Here is a 21,744-nt window from a genome sequence, read left to right as displayed (position 1 = left end):
AGAAGAGCCTGCCTGGTCGCCAAGGCCTCCATCTGTCTGTGGCCCCGCGAGGAGTATCCGCTATTCACCACACTTACACTCTGCCCCATGCTGGTCTGCTTAGTCCACGCCAACGCTAACTCTGCTGGTGAGAGCTATATTTACAAACAGCTGCCGTGGCACTGGTGAGAGATACTGTTTTTACATGGAAGGAGTATTTGACAATGCACGCATACAAAAAACTGATACACTGAGCCATTTTATTTCAATAATTCCCCCTCCATAGAAATTTCTGTGTAAATAAACATTTGTTGCAGGGGACAGGCATATAGAGAGGCATCAGTCATACGACACAGCAGAGTAAAGGGAAAGTTTTCCACGTTAGCCAGGATGTCATGTGGCGCACAGCCATGTCTCAAACACTTTGAAAAAAAAAAAGAATCTTATCACTGAAGCCTACATTGCACACGGCTACTTAGTATTTTGTCACAATTAAAGTATCTCTTATATAAACCCAACATGTATTTATTCACAGAAACAGAGAAAATGTAACCCAATGTAAGTCACGTTTACTGAACTTCCTTCTTTTGGGTCTCCAGTGCTAAATATCCTTATTCGCACAATCTTCATCTCATTTTTGCATAAAACACATTATTTTCGTGCGATGTATAGAGAGTTGCAGACTGAAGGCCTCCTTTTCTACCCTCGCCTAATTCTTACTTCTCCTCTATCCAATTCTCCTCCTATCACCCATCAAACACCTCATCCGCCTTCCTCACAGGGGGAAGACCAGGAACCCGGAGAAGGTGGAGTATTTCCAGCCTCCCATCAGGTTGCCTCTCTCCAGTCTGAGGTAGGCCTTGTCCCCCTTCTCCATAATCACCAGGCCGGCGTTGGTGGCAGCTTCTCTGGTCACGTCCTGGTCCCCTGCAAAAGCTGAAATCATGGGCCAGCCGTTCAACATCAAGCTGACCTACAGTGAGAGGGGAGCAAAGTGAGGGTTTAGAGAGGGCACGTCGCTCCACGTGCAATGACAAATGTCCGAGTTGAGGTATGGCACCTGAATAGTTTGTCTATTGTAGGCCTTCACAACATGGAAGTTGAAGCTGTACACGCCTCTTCTTGGCGCCAGGAACACGCTGCTCTCTTGGTCAAAATGAGTGCCCACGTTCACCAAAATCTGATGCAACAGCAAGGGAGGGAGAGAGAGAGAAAAAAAAGGAGGGAGGCACTTAGGTCATTCTTTTTGTCCATGCAGTTAAAGCTCTGACTTTTTTTTTTTTACATTGACATACAAAAAGAAAGCACAACATGTCCATGAAAAAGCAGCCCAGCGAGTCCAGGAGTTCAATGTTTACCCCGTTAGCGTTTCCCCTCACTGTCAGTACACTCTGATCGTACGTGCATCCTATTGGCAGAGACGTCATTTTGTCCTTTCATGTCACTCACTGGCTTTATTCGCTCTGCAAAGCCATGCACACTGTTACCGAGAGACACAGAAGCAGTCACATGCTCACGTTATCGAAGTAGATGATCATGGTGCGGTTGCTCATGTCCGTGGGCTCGTGGTTGGTCTGGCGGCTGGCGGAGAAGGCCACCCGGCCCGAGCCGGAGCGGACCGACATGCCCAGGGCGTTACCGCCGGGCTCGGCTGAAGGAGTGGAGTCGCACACGACCAAGCATTTCCCCTCGAGGATGATGGGCTCTGTGTCATTCTGGCCCCGAGACCCCATTGGCCCCCACAACAGGAGCACACCCAACAATATGGGGAGGTCGAAGGTGACTGACCTCGGGGGCATGACTGAACCTGGGGCGTGTGGTTGAATATCTGGGATCGATTCTACTAGACAGAAGCGTCACTTTGGACAATTTGGCATGAAAACAAACATGCTACGGTGAAACTAATGGTCCAAACTTAAACTTCTGTGTAGTTTTGGGTGGTACCAGTGGAAGTACATACATATATGCACCGAACCAGCAGATGTCTCAGAACCAAATAATATTCAGAAAGAAATACTCAGAATTCTTCATTGGCCATAGCTGTCAATCATTCCCTTTCTGTCTGTCTGGTTTGCCCCCCACAAATCCCAAAGCTCTTGAGTGTCCTACGTGCTGTGTCAGCAGGGGCCAGAATGACAATCACAACAAACAAAAAAGTATATATATATAGTTATATATATATCTCTTGGTATTTTCAAGTTGACTTCAGCAAAAAACCTGCGAAGAAGGCAAAAGAGACGTAGCTGTGAAAGGGAGGAACGGGTTTGCAAAGACGAGGCGCAGCAAAGTGAGAAAAGAGTTCAGACTTTCACTGATGGAGACGGAGGGAAGGATGGGAAGATGAAAGATGCTGATGAGAGGCAAGGGAGGAGGAGGGGGGTGGGACAAAACAGATGAGGTAAGATTCTGGAGAGGTGACAGGAAAAGGATCTAGGACCTAGACGGAAGTGAGAAAGAGAGAGGGTGTGGGGGAACAACTCCACTGAGTGACCATCTGTCTTTTACACAAACGCCCCCCCTCCAAACGCTGATCAACAAGAATTCCCTCACACACACACACACACACACACACACACAGACACACACACTCACACTCACACTCACACTCTTCCTCTCACTTGTGCTTTTTGCTTTTTTCACACTTACAGACACAAATACAGTACGCATACATTAAAAACAATGTCACCGTTTGGTTTCTTTTAATTTCTCTCAGCATTTCTGTTGATTAACTCACAGGAATCGAATATGAAATTGTAGATCGGAGCCATTTTTGACATCAGGTGATGCTATTATATATATTAAGTTAAAAACTGTACTTTAAAAAGAAAACACCACTCATTTATCTTTGCTCAAGAGGAGCAACAGTGTGTGTGAGAACATCTTTTTCTCAGCTTTATTACAACCTACTCACCACACACACAATACAGCTGCTATTTGGTGGGAGAAGGATTCACACAGCAAAATAATCAACTGTGATCAACCTTAAGACACGTGCTCTAAATAATAAACTGGACCGTTTTCGCAGTGCAGTGCAACGCTAGTATATTTTAGTGAATACAAAAATAGATGATCACCTGTTTCCGTCTGAACAATCTTGTATTCCATATCCAAGCCGAAGTAGCGTTGTGCGCTCAAAAATCCCTCGTCACATAATCTCACAGCACGGCAGTCAGTGTGATCGTAACCAAGCCAGAGTATGCTCATATCTCTCCGTCTCTCTCTCTCTCGCTCTTTCTCTCTCTGCGCCCCCCCCCTCTTTCCTTCTGCTTCTTTCTCACCCGCTATGTTACATCCACCCACTCACCTTTGCAGAGAAATAAAGAAAACGGGAGAATAATTGGGTATCTGAGCTGCTTCCAAGAGCAAAGATAGAAGTGAGCAGCTTTTCTCCTTCTTTTAAAAAAAAAAAAAACTTTAATACCGCAATCAAATCAGTGATCCCTTCTTGTGGCCTCGAGCTGAGTTTAAAAGTTTCAAATGCTCCATGTGTCCCTTCAAGCAAAACATTTACATTTCTGTTGAGCATCCATTTCTCTATGAGGGCGTTATTTGATTTTTTGAGTCTATGAACACATAAACCAGCCTGATGGAGATACGCCTGATGTCCTAAAACATAGACACTATGTTGGAATTCACTAAATGAAGCTCAATGAAGTCGAACTGAGGAAGACCATCAGAGACGCTTCAGCAAAGGACGGCACGAGTTAGTGTCCAGTTACCAACACGAACGTTTGCATCCTTCTTTAACGCGATCGCTGGATCCTCAGATCAACGATCATCTGCAGTTTTATGGAATGAAAAGCAACATCAACAACAATCGTGCACATTTTTTCACCAAAACCTATTTCTGTCCAAAAGGAGCCTTTTCTTTCATTTGCTGTCCCGCTAGGATCGACTCATATTCACTCAATGGATGCTCTATTCTCAGATATCTCCATCTGTCCATGTCAATATCACCCGATCACAGTTTTATAGGAAGGGTGGTTTTGTCGCTTTATTGAGGAAGAAGATGAGCTCAAGCTGAGAGCTGAGGGGGAGAGAAACATCAGAGTTGCAGGCTGCGTGGTTCCAGAAGTGGAGAAATCAATGACCACCACTTTGTCTTGGCATGGCTTTGTCTAAGTTGAACCAGCCTCTCGGGGTCCTTTTCTTCTTCTCTGTCCTCCCTTTTCCACTTTCTTCTCCTCCTCAGACTTTGACGATACAGATGTGACTGTTGAGCTCCGCTTTGTAGAGCCCGAAGCCCAAGCACAGCGGCTGAGTGAAGGTGGCGGAGAACGTGTGGAGGTGGGTGAGGTTGTTCGACGGCCCCACCTCGGAGAAGGTGGCGGTGCCGGCGCCGTAGTCCACGGCGACGGCCACTCGGTTGCCGGTCATGTGGCACGTGAGGCGGGTCTTCCTGCGGTTGTGCCAGGCCGCCAGCCTCCTGTCGTGCTGCTGCGTCAAGCTCCACGACACCTGCGAATTCAACTCAGGCAATTTAATCGAGAGGACAGGTTTTAGTCGACTGCCAACGGATTTTGATGATTTTAACATGTTGCGTGGCTTTTCTCTGCTGCCTGAGACCGGAAACCACTTGACCTTTGACTTTGGGACACAACAATCAATCTGAATTGCACGCTGGGAATTCTTTTCAGCTATTTTTGGCAAAGCAAATGATTCATTGTAAGTAAATGAATAATGCAAAATGTGTTAAACGCATCATATTTAATGCGCCGTCAAATAAACCATAGTACCTTATTGTTCCCAAAGGCGTTGCCCTCTTTCCCCTTCCGTCCAATACTTCTATAGCAGACGCCAATATCCCAGAACCCTTCAGCCTCCAGCTCCCAGTAGTGAGTCCCGGAGGTAAAGACCTGGGCGGTGAGGACCTGCGGCCAGTGGTCGAACCGTTCGGGGTGAACGGCGCACGGCAGGCGGCTTTTGACCCGCGTCGCCGAGCGAAGGTCATCCGAGATGCTCAACAGAGGGTGGGCCGTGTTAGTGTCCAGAGTCAAGGGACTGGTTACTGTGTGAGAGGGAAGTAAAATAAGGTCAATGTAATGTATATTTGTATATCAATTATACTTCATACTCAATGAACAAATATGGGAGTGGTCCGACGGTATCGATCTCTTCCTCCAACTCTTCACAAGAAAGAGAAAAAAACGTTCCTCTACGTGAAAGGAACGGGTCGGGATGTCACCCATCTGCCACTCACAGAGCTCCCTCTTGACTTCACTGAGGCAGCGCAGGGTGCCGGTGATGAACTCTCGATACTTGCTCTCTATGTCCTCCAAGATGTCTTTCCTGTCCAGACTGACGGCGTCGGGCATGAAGAGTGGGCTGTTCAGGTCGGCCAGTAACCTAGAACACGAGAGCACAACACATGCTGCACTATGAGCGCACAAAAGGACACACACACACACACAGTCGCACACACACACCAACACACATTGAGACACTGACTTGTTAATATTGACTTACTTTGTGTCATCTGATTGAAAGGCCTGAGGAAAGAAGATTCAAGGACAGCTGAGAAAAATACGACATAAAAGGATTCACAGGCTAAAATAATGTCCATTCTCCTTGTGTATCAGGATAAGAAAGAAAACAAACACCAAGCCATTCAACATATAACTAACTCCACCCGTGGCCCTGGATATGTTCCACCTTTTTCTCTCCACAATATATGAGCTGATGAAACATTATCCATAATGTTTGCATATGGCTCTGCTGCATTGCTCGGCTTCTTAAAGGACTGATAACCTAAAGCGGTTTTACGACAGCATACCTTGTGGGCCAGAAACTAAACTATGTGCCTCTTTTAGATAACAATGGACAGTTTGAAGGCACTGGAAATATTTTTCTTACCTTTTTTAGCTAAAGGGCCCAACATTAATGTTACATTTTCGGCCATCACTTTTGGTAATTTCTCGTTAAAAAAATATAAAAAAATATCTGTTCTCTTCTCACTGGTTTGGGCCCACGTGTCATGATTTAGCATCGTCATTCAAATGAAACCACACCCACCCAGGCAGGATGAAACGGATAAAAAGAGTTCTTTTCTCGTTCATATTTAATGCCTCGGAGAACTTCTAGTATTGACAGCAATGTGAAGACCTAACGTTAATCTAACGTTGACATAGCATCGTGCTCACAATGACAATCTGAATGTTCTTTTAGTGGCTGCGTGTTAGCATGCCAACAATTCATCCATGACAATGTGTGGTCCTGATGAGGACCTGATGATGGTCCTATGGGGGCGATCCTGAGGGGGGCTTGACTGGCCGCACCAAAATTTCATGGCAATCCACCGGACAGTTGTTGCCACATTTCACTCAAAACCTCAACCTCAGCTTAGAGCAGCCAGTAAGTAGAATTCATCATCTGAATACCACAAATGGCCATTGTTATACTGGTATTCCAGTCTGCACCCATGTGGTGGACAGACTGGAGAATGTGGTTAGCTTAAAGAGAACCGATCCAGCGGGTATAAAATCTTCTGCTTAGCACGCCAGAAGCTAAATTGTATCAACGGTTCATTTCCACCGTATCATGTTGTTCCCGGAGGGGGGGTGGGGGGCATGCGCAGCAGAGAGTCTTACCCAGATGAGCAGGAAGGGGTCCGTCTCCGCAATCAGCGAGGCCAGGTAGTGCTGGATGCTCAGCGCCTGGCTCATCTCGCTTCTCACCTTGGAGCAGTCTTCTTGCACGCGCTCTATGACCTTCTGTCTCTCCCTCCTGGTGATCTCCCTCAGAGCGACCACCAGCCTCATCACCTGCACCTGCAGGTCCAAGCCCAGCCGCTCCACCTGGGTGTTCTCCTGCTTGAGGGAGTCCTGAAAGCAGTCACAAGAGGTTGGTGGTTGAGACATAATCAGAACATCTGATCCATTGGAAAATCCGTAGAACGAGACCAGTCTGGGGGTTTAGGGATTCCTTGATAGCGTGAGCCGTACGAGGTGCACACTGCACCTACTGAGGGGGGTCATTACGTTGCATTTTCCCTGCCATCGAAATACTTTGACTCACAGCCATGGTTGAATCCATACTCTCATGCTCCTTGAGGATCCGCTCTCCGTCTTTCAGCTTCTCCTCGGCTTTGCTGAGCAGAGTCTGCAGTATGACCTGTGCAATTACACACACACACACACACATACGTGAGCAGACACGCACTCGTGGCACAAACAAACGTCAAAACACACATCTAGTCTTCCAGCTGACCTTCAGATCCTCCTCCACCTGCCTCAGCGCCTTCACTTTGTGTGCAGCGTGGCCTCCGTCCAGCAGACAGTCGCCACACACATACTCCTTGTCGTCGGCGCAGTAGTAGCGCAGTATCTCCGTGTGTGTCGGACACCTTCGCTGGGTGAGGTCCCTGAGCGGGTCCACCAACAGGTGGGAGCTGAACGCCGGCCTCTCCAGATGGGGTTGAAGGTGCGCGGCACACAGTGACACTTCACACCTCAGGCAGGTCTTGACCGCCGACGGTGGCTGTCCTTCATCCGCAGCGGGAGGGCAGCAGTCACACGGCACCTCCCTGCGCTCCTCCAGACACTGGGGGCAGGTAAAGCGACTTTTGCCCTCGCCCCGGTCGCACCACGCCTCGCGGATGCAGGCGGGGCAGAAGCTGTGTCCGCAGGGCAGGGGGTGGGCTTGGCTGAAGAAGTCTCGGCACACAGAGCAGGTCAGCTCTTCCTCGAGGGACGCCATGGTGAGCGGGTGAAGGGTCTCCGATGGGTGTGTGTGTCACATAAAGCTTCTAAAGAAACAGTGGATCAGAGGGGAATCAAAACACAGTGCTAATTTGGATCGCAGTCAGTGAGTGAACATGCGAAGGAAATGTAACCATGCAGACGTCTTGTGCGACACCAAAGGAGAGACAGCATTTGCACAAGTTGCACAATGCTGTAAGTCAGCCGGTATTGAGCTGGTGGAGTCTCAGACCAGTAATCCTGTCGACCGGGCTTTTGCCTACCCTGATCTATGAATAGAATACTTAACAACCACTATTACTGGGGACAAAAATAACATCTCACAACCTAAGGGGAGGAAGTAGGTGAACGGTATGTATAAAAGCATGCCCTGCTGGTCATCACAGTCAGGGTAAAGGGTTGCAACACTGAACTTTAGTCAAACCCATACACAGGGGATCAGCAGATCATCCTTGACAGCTTGCTGGTCTGATTTACACTCTTATCCGTGCTCCACTTTGACACGTTTCACCGCCAACTCACGTATGCTCATCTCAACTGAATTGAAGGAGAATCTGAGTAAATGTCTGGAACAGAGGTGGGATTTCTTACCTGCCGGTGCCGTGGTGTTTGCAGCCTGTGGCCATCGGTGAGCGTGGGTGACATGTGTGTTGACTTTGGAGGCTAATCCCAAAAGATTCACCTCCCCCTCACCCTTGGTGGCACTGGACTCGGAGAGGTCACATGACCCTTAGAAGGGGAGGAGGGGAATTATTAGGTCAACTGTTCTCAGAAGACTTGTTTCATTTATTTTTAGTGAGCACACGGCACCCTTTAAACCACCGTGACATCAGCTCTTTTGTTTTTTATGTAAAACATAATCTTCTTAGTGAATCTTTTTTTAATTGTAGAGCAGGGGTCCTGTTTAACACATATTATGTGACACTGTGAGTGGACAGAAAGAAAGATTTTCCTTCAGCCTGCGGTCAATGTCACATGCTTTTCTGGGCTAGTACCACTTATAACTGCACGAGCACTGGTTTACTTTCACTTCCTCATTTAACGGATTGTAAATGTCCAGGCCCTCACATTTGCAAGATCAAAAGAGGCGTGTTTCACAAAGCTGAGAGGCCAGCATTTTTTTTTCATAGCCCTTAAACCACAAACACAACTTTAGGCTGATTCCGTCAGTAGCCATTATCAAACACTCCAGGGAGAAAGCAACAAGGTAATCAAGGAAGCTCAGGGCATCCACTGCATGGTGAGAGTTGGAAAAAAAAGAATATATATGATATGTATCGTTTGCTTTTACACGAGTGTGTAGATTATGTATCCAAAGGGCTTTTGAGATCCTTTACTTTCCCTCTAGCACCCCCATGGGGCCAACCTTTGTAGTTTTAAGTGATCCGTTTCAGCAGCTGTTGGATGGATTGTCATGAGATTTTGTCCACACATTCATGTCCCCCTCTGGATGGATTGTAATAAATTTGATGAAGAAGGTTGATACCACACTCAAATCTAAATGTGTAATTTAGCTTAGCATTACATAGGCAGGGAGAAACAGTAGGCCAGGCTCTGTCAAGGGGTAACAAAAAACCCAGAGGCACAATTAGTCCTGCCCAGATCTCACGATAATACCACAGTTTCGTCTTTATGCTAAGCTAAACTAGCAATCGCCTGTAAGGATATGTACATTTACACCACCAGACAAAACGTTACTTCAAAGCTCTCACTACTCGACTGAATGAAAGTAAATAACTTCAGTTTATGTGTTTGTTTGTTTTTGTGTGTGCTAGCAGCAAGTGACACACAGTATAGTATCCGATGTGCACGACTCTATCAGGCTCACTGCTGAATCTAGCCATACGTTGACAGGATACATTAGAAATAGCAACAAATACAACTCTGTGAAAATCATCGAAGCTGAAAGCATCAAGGTCAATGCTCGGCAGATGTCTGGGACACATGAAAGAGCTTCACTTCTCTGTGGTAATGATCCTGTCCTTTACACAAATACTATGGGTACTGTAGTAGACTGTGATATTCCTTGTAGGACTACCTGCAGTCTGCCTGGCCTGCGACGCTCTCCTGCCTCTACTCCAGAAGGACAGAGCAAATACAATCCTGCCATGAACCTGCTCCTGACAGATCTCATTCAGATCGGGACCGCAGTCTCTTTTGGTTTTTAATGCAACCTTTTACTTATTCGCCAGGGCCCGCTGCATCGCACGACTGTTGGTCCGCTTGGGACTGACCTCCAGAGGTCCTTATTGGTGGCCTGTCCAGTGTGGCCCCGCACAAAGCACCAAGACCTTTTCACTGTCCCCCTCCCCTTTGGACAATACCGTCCTGATCCACACCAGATCCTCCTTGTTGCTATTCCCCATCATCTGCCTCCTCCCTGCCATGTTTCTTCTGGGTCTGTTCATAGCCACGCGGAGCCCTCATGAGACATGACACAACGAACCGGCTCAGAGTTTTGGGGCCTGGTGGGTGGGACGCTCACAATTCTCTTCCTCTTTTGTTTCAGGAAGTTGACAAGGAACCAAGGTCAGGGATTTTTTTGAGGCATCTATCTTAGCCCTTTGATAGGCTCTTCCCTGCAGTGAAACGCCTCTGATGAGCCTCAAAGACTCGAGGGACAAACTAACGGACAGTTCCCAGACAGAGACAGCTTTCTAATTAGTTTGTGGTATAAAAAGGGATGTAAGAGAGAGTTTTTCATCACACCCCTTGTATAGTGGCTTACCTCTGAATCATCTTTTTCTTTCATGACATGCCGAACCCTTCAGCGTCTACCCCAGTGTACCAAGATGTCTGTGCACACGCACACACACACCAATTGTCTAAACAACTGAAAATGCTTCTGAGCATAAGCTGAAGAAACTGTCTTTATAGAGGGACCGTACTTTTTATATTTGTCTTTGATATATACCTGCTTCTACTGTTTATCTTTAATACATTAAACGAATTGAACATTAAATACACTGATTGTTTTTAAAAAGCTATATATCTGCATTATTTAGACTTGTGGTTAATGTCAGGTTTAAACATTTAAATATGAAGTACTAATTGCAACATGTTTTGTCTTTGAGAGACACACAGTGGCTTTACTTATGCAGAGAGCAGTGAGGAGACATGATACCACCGGCAACACGTCCCATCCATCTAATGGAAATTAAACCAAATGTGTAAAGTTGGAACATTTTCCAGGCATCCAGGTGGTCAACATCGTTAGCAGACACATTCACCGGCATGCTGCTCCTTTGACCCTGCAAGCTGCTGATCGACCGACCCTGCACATGGGTTCATTTTAATATCATCAGAGAAAGGGTGTTAGGTCCAATGATTATTCTGAGACTAGGTTTGTATTGTATTGAATGGGATGTAAACTATCTGAAGCAGTGTTGTTATCGGTGGAACATGACGGGTGGAAACAAAAAATGACCTAGAGCAAACAAAAGTCTCCCACGTTTCACACAATATTTTCTTCACAGGTAAAGTTGACAATACACCGGCATGCAATCCCAAAGACTAAAAATGGCAAAAAAGGGGGTCCTGTAATATGTTGTATCTAGATAAACATAACCCCCGAGAAAGATCCACTTAACTTGAATTAAGTTAATCAGCCGTGCATAGTCAGCCCTAGTTAAGGCAATTCATTCATAAAATAAGTCAGACTAGATTTAATACCTAAATATAAGGTTTCACTTAGAAACTTATAAATATATATATATATATATAAATATATTTATAAATATATATATATATATATAAATATATTTATAAATATATATATATATATATAAACTCTGTATACATATATATGGCTTTATTCTGTATATGTTCAGTATATTGTGTCCAAATGACCCATTGACGATGGTGAAGAGGTCCCAGCCGTTGTCTCAATGGTTTACTGGGGTACATTTGGTCTGTTTTATACATTGTGAGTCACAGTCCCTAAAATAGCTCAATAAAGACAGCAATGTAAACCCATCGCATATATAAGGATTCCACATGCACTACCAACAATCCAATATCCACAACTAGGTCTTATACTTATCAAGACTACATTTGAAAATGTTTGATTAAAATATGAAAAATGTGAATTATGACTGTCTGATAAACAACCGTGTGTGTGCGTGGGGGGGGGGTAAATCATGCACACCTGTGTAATCCTTAAATCCCCGTCAGTCAGTCTGATCCCGCTTTGGAGCGGTGTGTGCCCGGGCCTGCACTCCTATGTGGGATGCACACTGAGAGCCAATGTGGAGGTAACCGTGGTCACTGTTCCCCAGAGGACCGTCTGGCGGCGAGGGCCATTAATTATAAGAGGCAGCGAGACAGACAGCTAGCCTGCTAAGCACACAGACAGACAGTTCCGCAGAGAGCGTAGACAGGCCTGACAGGCCCCGACCCGATACAAAGAAAGGAGGAAGAGCAGCACGCACGGCCACGAAAAGAGGAATAATCCTCCCCGTGTAGCGAGTTTAGCCTCCAGCTACCTGCACCGCCCCTGCTTCTCCTGCTGCTGCCAGTGGACTATGAGTAAATACATTCAGGCATAATAACCCTTTGTTATAAGAGAAAGAAACGCGTTTTTGCGACGGGGATAAATAATTGAAAAAAAAAATGCGTCTGTCCGACTGCGCATCCCTGGGAGTGAATAGGGAATTGCTGCGCCAGTGTCCCGGCTGAGAGACGGAGCCGATCTCACCCAACCTAAGCTCCTGAGCTTTTCTCCCCCCCCCTCCCCCGTGTCATTACACAATATCGCGGCCAAAAAATCATCGTTTCAAACATGGTAAGTTGTGTTTTTTTTTATTATATTCAGAGCGGTTGTGTCGGCGACGAGCGGCCTGTGGGGGAAATGCACATCCGGGACCGTATTTTCTTTTTCTTTTTTTTTTCGTGAAGTCATAATATTTTATGAATCATAACTTGTTATGATGTGGGAGCGCGCGTGGCGTGCAACAGGTCGCCGTACAGTAGCGGGGACGCGCATCCCAGCGCCGTATTTTGCGCTCGTATGGAGACATTGGTGTTGAAAAACCGTCGGACCGTCGCACACGCGAACATAATGGCAAGATGGCACGAGAAACGCGTTGTTGGCACAATAGAGTTCTGGTGGAAAAAACAACAAGGATATTTTCTCTGTTGGATGTTTTGCAACTATGAGTTATTATTACTTCTGTCTCTTTCCGACCGAATAGTAGCGATGAGCCGACGCACCGATGCGCATGTTTTTAAAGCCGACTTATTTATTTTTTGCCCGTTTTAATTAATTTTATATTGTGCGGGAATCACTGCTCGTTTTGCAAAGAAAAGTGTCGCTCGGCCCCGAACCGAACAATAAGTCTTATTAAACGAGTCGGACTCACTGTCCTACAACGGGATTCCTCGGCTATTTTTAAATAATAATTCCCGCACACATGTGACTGCTTCCTTGTGACGACTTAACGTTCAGACTTAATGTCAAATCTCGAGGACATTTTATTATTCTGTCCAAGCCTCAGTAAAACGGAGAGAAGGAGGAGGAGGAGGAGGAGGAGGAGGGGCGGTGTTGTCACAGGGTCCGGGTGAAACATTATTTTCCTCTTCTCTCTGGCTGTGTCTTTCTCTCGATACCTCTCTCCACGTGGTGAGCAGTCGAGATGAGGGCGAAAGAAAAGGGAGCATTGTGCCTCCAGTCAGTGGCCTTATGTGTTGGAGAGGCTCTGAGAGGGTGATGTTCACTCAGCTGTGCTCCCTATACGCCATTGTTGCAAATTCCACCTCATTTCAGCCGCGCTGTTTACCGAGAGCTCACACAGGAGCCTGTTTTTAGAGGCGGCACGCACGCACACACACACACACACACACACACACGTACACGTATCACACATCCCGAATAGACTAGGATATTAGCATGTGTGACAATATGTTTGGTTTAATGGAGAAAAGAAAGAAAGAAAGAAACTGAATTAATTTAACCGAGCTGGCGTCGGGTTTTACGCCCACCTGTGCGCACGGTTCCCTTCTGTTACGCACAGGAACACGCACACGGCGACGTTCAGATTTTATAGGATCATATCGGTAATCGAAAGCTCAGGCAAGGGCCTTTTTTTATGTGATGAACTTGAGCGCCAATGTATGAGGGTTTACAAGAGGGAGGCAGTAGACTCTTGGCTCAAAAGAAGGGGTGTTCACTCGCCATTTGAATGCAAAGTAGTGGATGAACAAGTGAGCTGTGTGTGTGTGTGATTCTGTGTGTGTGTGGGGTGGGGGGGGGGGCAACGGTGAGTTTTGAGAAAAGGGGGGACTTGTTGAGAGAAAACTGTCACACATGCCTCTTTGGCACTTTAGTTCTGTCTTTCTTTCTCTGCACCACAATGCCACCAACGTGGACACGCTTTGAGACTAATCAATCCGGAGCATCCATTGTTACATTTTTGGAACGTTTTTCTTCATTTTTTCCCCTGTAAGTAATTTAGATACCTACTTTTTTCAGTGCGCAGGGAGACAGAATAAAAGTTGTGTGTTGGCCAATGCGCCCCTGCGTCGTTCCCATCCTGCAGAAGCATGTCCCGTCGGAAACAGAAACAACCCCAGCAGCTTATGAACCCGACCCTCGGTGCCTGTCGGATACTTGAGCATGGTGAGAAATGTACTGAGACTATATATCAAAAGAATACTGGTTATTCACTGGGATTGGATTCACATCCGTTGGGAAGTTTAGAACTAAAACAATTCACTGTTCCTCAACATGCAGAGATTGTACCAATTAGTTGCTCATAGTGATGGTACGTTATGGTATATCTACTGTATCATTCGTGTGAAGGCCTTAAATTGATTATTTAACTTGTTGCACTAACTTTGTGACCTAGGATGGCTTGTTCAACCTTATATGGGGAAAATCAGTTTGGAATTTAAACAGCAATGTCATTAGAGGCAGTTAAGACACGTTCATTTTGTTGATGAGGGGTATTCATTTAATCTCCATCCTTATTTCTATATGATTTCTTACCAGAATTATTAAACACTGACATAATTCAATTCTCATTGTGTTAAACGCTTATAAAAAGAAGGCTTGTTGGAATAATTGGCCTTCAGTCTTTAATTAATTATCTGCGGTTGCAGCCATTAGCTGCTTTCTTTGCCCTGTAAAACCCAAATGTCTTCACTCCTCATCACTGCCAGGTTCAAAGACACAGACCACCCAGAATAGGAGGCTATACAGTAAATATCCAGAGAAATAATTGGTAAATAACAATATAGTGAATTAGGAAAATGTGTTACGAGAAGCAATACATAGGTTTTGTAGGAGCAAAGAGATGTGCATGAGAAGGTCAAGGAAAATGAAACTTTGTGAGGCACTGTATAAAGTGTTCTTACTGCCATAGCATTAGACCCCATTGTCCCCTTTCAGCTTTGTTGCTGGGCGCTGAAGCATGAACATACCCGTGTGTGTGTGTGTGTGTGTTTGTTTCTGTCTGTTCTTTCCAGTTACAGGAGTAGGGCCCACATTGTCACAAAATTGTAGCTTTCAAGCAAACGGCAGTAAGTTCTGTATGTGTTAGTGTGAGCAACCCTGTGCACACACAATGCTCTCCTTTGCGTCTGTGTTGTACATTGACAGGCTGTGTGTAGGGCTATGTGCTTTCACATCCGTCTCTGCATTTTTGGGTTAAGTTGGCTTGTTGATAGGCTGTGAGTCCTTGCGTCTGTCTGCGGGGCTGTTTGTTTTTCTTTGTGCACCACCTCTCTTCCTGGCCCTAAACCGTATAAGGAATGTGACCTCAGAGTGTTTAAGGTCAAGACTGCCAGCCAATCAGGCACCCAGTACAGTGTCCAGTACCTAACCAGCACCTAACCCTTAGTGCCCCATTGGGCTACTGGGGGAAGGGCTCTTAAGGAGATGAAAGAGACAGATTGAATGGAGGACAGAAGAAAGAGGGCAAAGGGATGGAAGTGTGTATGTGGCTTCTTTTTATTGGGGGGTTCCATTGTCTTGTGCGTGTTGCCCTGGAAACAAGGTAGACACCTCTACGGGTGAGCAGTGTATTCTTGTAGATCAGTGTAATGTGTGTGCGTGTTAGCATGTGTGCCTGCATGCATGCATACATGCATGGTGTGTGTGTGTGTGTGTGGCAACTGTGGTCAGGAGGTGACAGTTGATGAGGACGGATAGGACAAAGAGGATAACAGTGGTTGAAGATAAGGTGGAATTTAATCCCCAAGGTTAAGTCATCTCTTGGGCAACCAAATCATTTCACTATCTAGACAATAAGTAACCACCTAATAACAACATCCTTTATTTCTCACAGATGTTTTTTGTAACTTGTTTTTAAAGTTTTTTAGAAAGCTATATGATGAATAAAGATTGTAGACCCTTATGCAAATCTTGATTGTTTTGTTGTCATTAACAAGGATAAAATCACATTTTGATTTCCTTTTTTTCAATTTCCCTAGATGACAACTTGGCAGTGAAGTCAAACTCCTTTCCATTTAACCTGGATTCTCCTTCGTGCTCTCCATCGTCCTCTCTTCAAAGCTCCCAGCTGCCCCTCACTCTCCTTTCATCTATTAAGGGCTCTCAGACCCCCTCTTTACCCACTGAGGATTCAGCACTATCCTGCTCACTGAGCCAGTTGTCCCACCTGCCCCTCAAAGACCCACAGCCCTCCTTCTCTCCTGACTTCCCTTACTGCTCTCCCTCTTCACAAACTCATCATCAACCTTCCCTTCAACCGCCTGGTTGCAAATCTGCATCATCTGCTAGTGCCCTCATCCACTCCTCTCGAAGCGAACACATGGCTTCTCCAAAGTTGGGGCTGTCAGCCACTACCACCACCTCCTCTTCCTCCTCCTCGTCCTCTGCCTCCTTATGTCCCCCACCGCACCCTGGAAGCCCCAGCCGTGTGCCTGAGGGGCCCCCAAGTCCTGTTACTCCCACTCCCAGCCCAGGAGTGACATCTGCCTCAGCTGCACCCTCTAGGGCCCAACTGAGCATTGCCCTGATCCTGGAGGAGCTCCGGGTGCTTCAGCAAAGGCAGATCCATCAGATGCAGATAACCGAGGAGATCTGTCGACAGGTGCTCCGCCTTGGTGGAGCATCCTATACCATAGACACACCCTCCCAGCATCTTCTCCCTCCCCTGCCCCAGCTCTGCCTGGAAGGCAGCAAAGGGGCATCCTGCCCAACTGCACCTCAGCCTTCCACCTCTGTTGCTCCTCTCCTGGCATGTTTCTCATCTCTGCTACCCTCTCAGGCAGCCAACAAACCCACAAAGACGAGCAGTTCCTTGTCTCAAATCCTGCAGCCCCAGAAGCCCCAGATGGAAGGAACGGGAGGGACTGCAGGGGCTCATGGTTATCTGAGGGTGAGTTCTCGGCCCTCAGCGCCCTCCACCTCTTCCTCTGCTGCCATCTCCATGGCTTCCTCCACCTATCCGCTAGGCTTGTCTTTAGCTCTGCCCAACCGCTATCTTCATGAGAAATCTTCAAATACCACTTCAGTGAGTGGGCACAGTGGCATGTCCTTCCTGAACTCATCCCTCCCCACATCAGTATCTATGGTCACAAACTCCCAAAATGCTATGCAGTCTTACTCTGGAGGAGCAGACTCTTCCTCTGCGTCCAGCTCCACCAATATTGGCCGCCTCCAACATGCCTGCCGCTTTTGTGGGAAAATGTTCAGCAGTGACTCTTCCCTACAGATACATCTACGCTCACACACAGGGGAACGACCCTACCAGTGTCCAGTATGCCTCAGCCGCTTCACCACGCGAGGCAATCTGAAGGTGCACTTCCTACGCCATCGGGAGCAAAACCCAGAGCTCTCACTTTCACTCCTGCCACCTTCTTTGTTTGGGGTAGCATTAGGGGCCACTGGGGGTACAGAAATGGGACAGACCATGAGCAGTGGTGTCAGTACTAGTGGCATGAATATGATGCAAAATAAGCAAAAAAACAGGAATGAGGATGAGACATGTGGAGATAATGCAGAGGTCAGTGGAACTGGCTTTTCTCTGGGAGCCTCTGGAGGATCTACCCCTTCTAGCCTTCCCCTGCCCCCTAGTGTAGACCTGGCATTGATTTCCCACTCTCTCCTGCAGCTCAATAGGGCTGCAGCTGTAGCAGCTGCAGCCTCTATCACCTCTGGCTCATCCCACTCTACCTCCACCTCTTCTCTGGCTACTTCCCTCCTCAACAATCCTTCCTTGTCATCCTCTTCCACCATCACAGGGTTATTCAAGGGTGCAAAGCAGCAGCACTTTGATGAGAACACCCCCCCTCATGCCCCAATGCTTTCTCCTGCAGCCTACTCCCAGCTAGCCCACCTGCCTAAGCTCCTTTTCCCATCTGTCTCCACTTCCTCTACCTCTGCTGCACACTCATCCCTCTACAACCATCCAGCCTTAGGCTTGCTACGCACCCCACTCCCCACTACTCCAGGCTCCCACCAGCTTGCTTCTTCAAGCCATTCTCAGCTTTCGTTCCCTTTCTCTTCATTTCCTAAAGTCCAAGGTCAACCAACCACCACTCCATCCACACTGCCTTCCTCCATGGTTACCTCAACTCCTACATCTGAAACCTCCAAGCTGCAGAGGTTGGTGGAAAAGCTAGAAAAAGCTCCCCGCTCTTCTTCTCCATGGACGGCTTCTTCTATTTCCTCCTCCATGCTGGAGATGTTATCAAGCAGTGCCACTTCCTCTTCAAGTCGTTTCACAAATGCCAGCACTTCGACTACATATGTCATGGCGTCCCCACCATCTTCGACCCGTGCTTCCACTTCTGTTTCAAACTTCACACATGAGATGGTGGCTGCCCTAGGCATGAGTGCCAATGGCGCGGGTACCATTGCGGGGGGCTTGCTACCATCACTAAGTATCGCAAGTCCAGTTGGTAACCTGACAACCAATCAGTGTGGGGTGTGTCTACGGGTGCTGAGTTGTCCCAGAGCACTGCGTCTGCACCAGGCTACGCACCTTGGAGAACGCCCTTTTCCATGCAAGATATGTGGTAGATCCTTCTCTACAAAAGGCAGCCTGCGGTCACATCTAGCCACCCATCATGCCCGACCACCCAATGCACGCGTCCAAAATTCTTGCCCACTGTGTCAGCGTAAGTTCACTAATGCCCTAGTGCTTCAGCACCACATCCGTATGCATCTTGGTGGACAGTTGCCCACAGATGGCACAGACGATTCTGCACATGAGATGCCAGCTGAATCAAATGCCAAACCCTTGTCACAATCTCAATCCCAGTCAATTGACCCAAATATTGTCTCTAGTAAAACACCTCCTCTAGCAGGCCACTCTAAGAGCCCAGCCACAAGCTCAGAATTTCAAACTCCAGCAGTAGGTTCAGTCCCTGTATTTGGCAGTGCACAATCAGTTGAGTTTAACAAAAATCCCAGCAGGTCAGGGTCCTCCAGCCCAGACCTCATCCCCCCATCTGACCTTAGCCCTGACCCATTCATGAATCCCACCACAAAAACTCCCCCACCAGGCAGTGTAGAACCCCCTCTCCTTTGTGTCAGCGCTCCCTTGCCAGCCTCCAAGCAGACAGATCTGACTTCCCCAGTTGGCAGAGACAACCAAGTTGAACAACAAGCTACTGCTGATGTCCATCTTACTAAAGCCACCCCCTCTCCAATCTCCTCAACGGTTACCAAAAAAACCACAGTGTCAGCTAATACTATGGTTGTGGACGGTGTAGAAGATGAAGCTTCTACCTCCTCCGAAGCGTTCCATGGCTCCAGATCAAACCTGGAGGACTTACAAAGCACACCTGTCCTTGGTGACTCCTTTGCTTACATCGGTCCCAGTACCTCCTCTGATCTCATCCTGAGTCAAGATGTTCCTAATGTTGTTGAAACACCAACCTTGGAAACGGAGTCTGTCTCCCCACGTCCCAAATCACCAGAACCCATGGACGAGGACCAAGATCAGTCTTCTGCACAAGCGACACCAAAGCAAGACCAAGCAACTGTGCCTGACGAGGACCCCAACGTGTCATCCACTTTGGAGACTGCTGACACTGTTGCGGCTCAGGTAATGGATGTATCACAGAGACCTGCCACTTTTGTAAGGGAGACACGTCAGAGCTTTCATTTTGGTTCATATGGGAGGGAAGACCGGGGAGTAGCTGTTAAGATTAGTGGATTGGCTCCAACTGAAACACTGGATGGTTCAATCCCCATCAACCTTACCCCAACCCTCCCATCTCCAATGTCTCGCCCTGAGAAGAAGACCTATTGCTGTGCGGAGTGTGGAAAGGAGTATGCCAGTCGCAGTGGACTTAAGGTGAAGACGACACATTTTATGATAACTTTAATGAATAAATATATATATATATATATATATATATATATATATATATATATATATATATTATTTATTGGAAGGGTACTTGTATTAAAATGTTTTTTTAAAATATATATATTGGATGGGGTACTTGTATTAAAATGTTTTTTTTCAGGAGATTTAAACAATTTTTAATGCTTTAGTACAGAACTGAAGCTATAAAATGAAAAAAATATTTGTTAAGATTTGCTAAAATATTGTTTTATCTTCCCAGGGGCACATGAAGCACCATGGTGTGGTAACCAAAACAATACGTCCACCAGCCCGGAGTAGTCGTTCCTCCGCTGACCAACTTCCTTCTTCTACATCTATGACTTCCTTAAATATTCCGGCCACCAGGAGCTCAGCAGGCTTCTGGAACCAGTACCAAGCCTTCCTCAACACCAGTAGCGAGCCAACCGATGACCCGACTGCTGGCGGCCAAGGAGACGATGAGTCTGCACGGTCGGCAAAATCGCCTATTCGATCTCAGTTAGATCCAAGAGCCGCTGAGGAAGCTGGGCAAGAGTCTAGTGAGGAGTCATAACTCGAGTCGGCGTGATTGGCTGGATAATGTTCTGGTGTTTTCAATCAATGTTTACCTTTTGGTGAAACCGTATGAACATTTGCGTAGTACCTGCTTCCTTAACACATTTCAATTAGCCCGTCCGTTTGATAGTCAGAGTAATATGTTTGTACGTCAAAGTTGTGAGTCAATCAGCTTGGTCTTGTGGTGTTTAAAAGAAAAGAGACAGCTAATGTATAAATAAAGATGAAAATATTCAAGAAGTAACACAGTCCAGTTTTTGCTTGATTTTATAAAGTGACACTACCATTGTCTGGCTGAAGTTGTTAATAGTTTGATGCACATTCTAACAGTATCCCTGATGTATCAATGTTTCTTATCAGACCTGGGTCAAATAATTGATTTATATTTGACATTAGCTAGTGAGTCACAAGAGTGCACTAAAAGAATAGTTTAAAATAAGTAAATGTCAGTATTTAAACATGTTTGTACTTCCAAATCTGATCCAACTGGCACCAAAGGAGGCTCAAGCTAACCAAAATGTTTTTTTGTTTTTTTGCAAATGCTTCCCGACCTAGGTCTGTTTCTTATCTAAAAGATGTTTTCCTGCAGTCACTGAAGGAACTGATAACAAGTTGTGCTTTGCGTGAGCACACAAGCCCAACAAACTGAATGTTTTTCTGTGGGGAATATTATGTTTGTAGTCCCGTTTTGTGGTTCAGCTAAATTACTCTCATGTCATTGTGATTTTAGTTTTCACGATATTGTCCCGTCAAACCAGAAGCACAGCTGCAGTGTTTGTGAACCCAGTGAGGACATGGTCTTGTGTGTGACCTTCAGCTTTGTGAATATTATGATTGTTGTTTGGTCCAAAAGTAATATCCGTAACGCTTTTCAGTTACTAAAACATTTAAGTTGCTATAAATATATCAGAAGTCTATGTCTGTGTGTTGTATGCTGTATGTTCAGTGCTCCATATTAAATAGGAATTTTGAAAAGATATCTGGCTTGTTTGCGCTTTTATTTAGACAACAAATCATATTGTAACTGATATACTGACTTATTCTCACTAAATGGTGTGTGTGTGTGTGTGTGTGCCCAGTTATAACATCCACAATCTCTTACAGTCACACGTCATTGATCTCTGCTCTCGGCCAAGACAATCAGTCAGTGTGACGCATGGATGTATGATGGGAGGCTATACCTTATTCCTTATCGGACATGTGAAGTGTGT

General features: G+C 46.3%; 3 protein-coding genes across 4 annotated transcripts in view; 1 reads left to right on the top strand and 2 right to left on the bottom strand.

Moving 5' to 3' along the window:
- Window positions 1-647: 647 nt before the first annotated feature.
- Window positions 648-1,778, bottom strand: cbln12 (cerebellin 12). Its single transcript, XM_034556017.1, has 3 exons — window positions 1,497-1,778; window positions 1,040-1,159; window positions 648-952 (listed from the first exon to the last, which is right to left on the bottom strand). The coding sequence occupies exons 1-3, from the start codon at window positions 1,776-1,778 to the stop codon at window positions 755-757; spliced, it is 600 nt and encodes a 199-aa protein (XP_034411908.1). The 3' UTR covers window positions 648-754.
- Window positions 1,779-2,745: 967 nt separating this feature from the next.
- trim110 (tripartite motif containing 110) overlaps window positions 2,746-21,744 on the bottom strand; it is a 37,281-nt gene continuing 18,282 nt past the window's right edge. The window contains exons 2-9 of the mRNA XM_034556027.1: window positions 8,268-8,405; window positions 7,186-7,723; window positions 6,973-7,089; window positions 6,567-6,782; window positions 5,446-5,468; window positions 5,180-5,325; window positions 4,716-4,987; window positions 2,746-4,437 (exon numbers count right to left, since the gene is read on the bottom strand). Coding sequence (XP_034411918.1) covers window positions 4,168-4,437; window positions 4,716-4,987; window positions 5,180-5,325; window positions 5,446-5,468; window positions 6,567-6,782; window positions 6,973-7,089; window positions 7,186-7,674 — 1,533 coding nt within the window. The 5' untranslated portion in view covers window positions 7,675-7,723; window positions 8,268-8,405 and the 3' untranslated portion in view covers window positions 2,746-4,167. The remainder of the gene's footprint in view (window positions 4,438-4,715; window positions 4,988-5,179; window positions 5,326-5,445; window positions 5,469-6,566; window positions 6,783-6,972; window positions 7,090-7,185; window positions 7,724-8,267; window positions 8,406-21,744) is intronic.
- On the top strand, window positions 12,068-21,479 carry sall2 (spalt-like transcription factor 2). Of its 2 annotated transcripts, XM_034555985.1 has the most exons (4): window positions 12,068-12,459; window positions 14,146-14,292; window positions 16,107-19,945; window positions 20,220-21,479. In XM_034555985.1, the coding sequence occupies exons 2-4, from the start codon at window positions 14,217-14,219 to the stop codon at window positions 20,529-20,531; spliced, it is 4,227 nt and encodes a 1,408-aa protein (XP_034411876.1). In that variant the 5' UTR covers window positions 12,068-12,459; window positions 14,146-14,216; the 3' UTR covers window positions 20,532-21,479. The 2 variants fall into 2 exon arrangements, with proteins under 2 accessions (XP_034411876.1, XP_034411877.1); XM_034555986.1 differs by lacking the exon at window positions 12,068-12,459 and having other exon boundaries at window positions 13,971-14,292.

This window comes from Cyclopterus lumpus, chromosome 17 (assembly GCF_009769545.1).
Source record: "Cyclopterus lumpus isolate fCycLum1 chromosome 17, fCycLum1.pri, whole genome shotgun sequence".
Lineage (NCBI taxonomy): Eukaryota > Metazoa > Chordata > Actinopteri > Perciformes > Cyclopteridae > Cyclopterus > Cyclopterus lumpus.
Note: the sequence above shows the minus strand (reverse complement) of the source record. Positions and strands in the feature narration are given on the sequence as shown.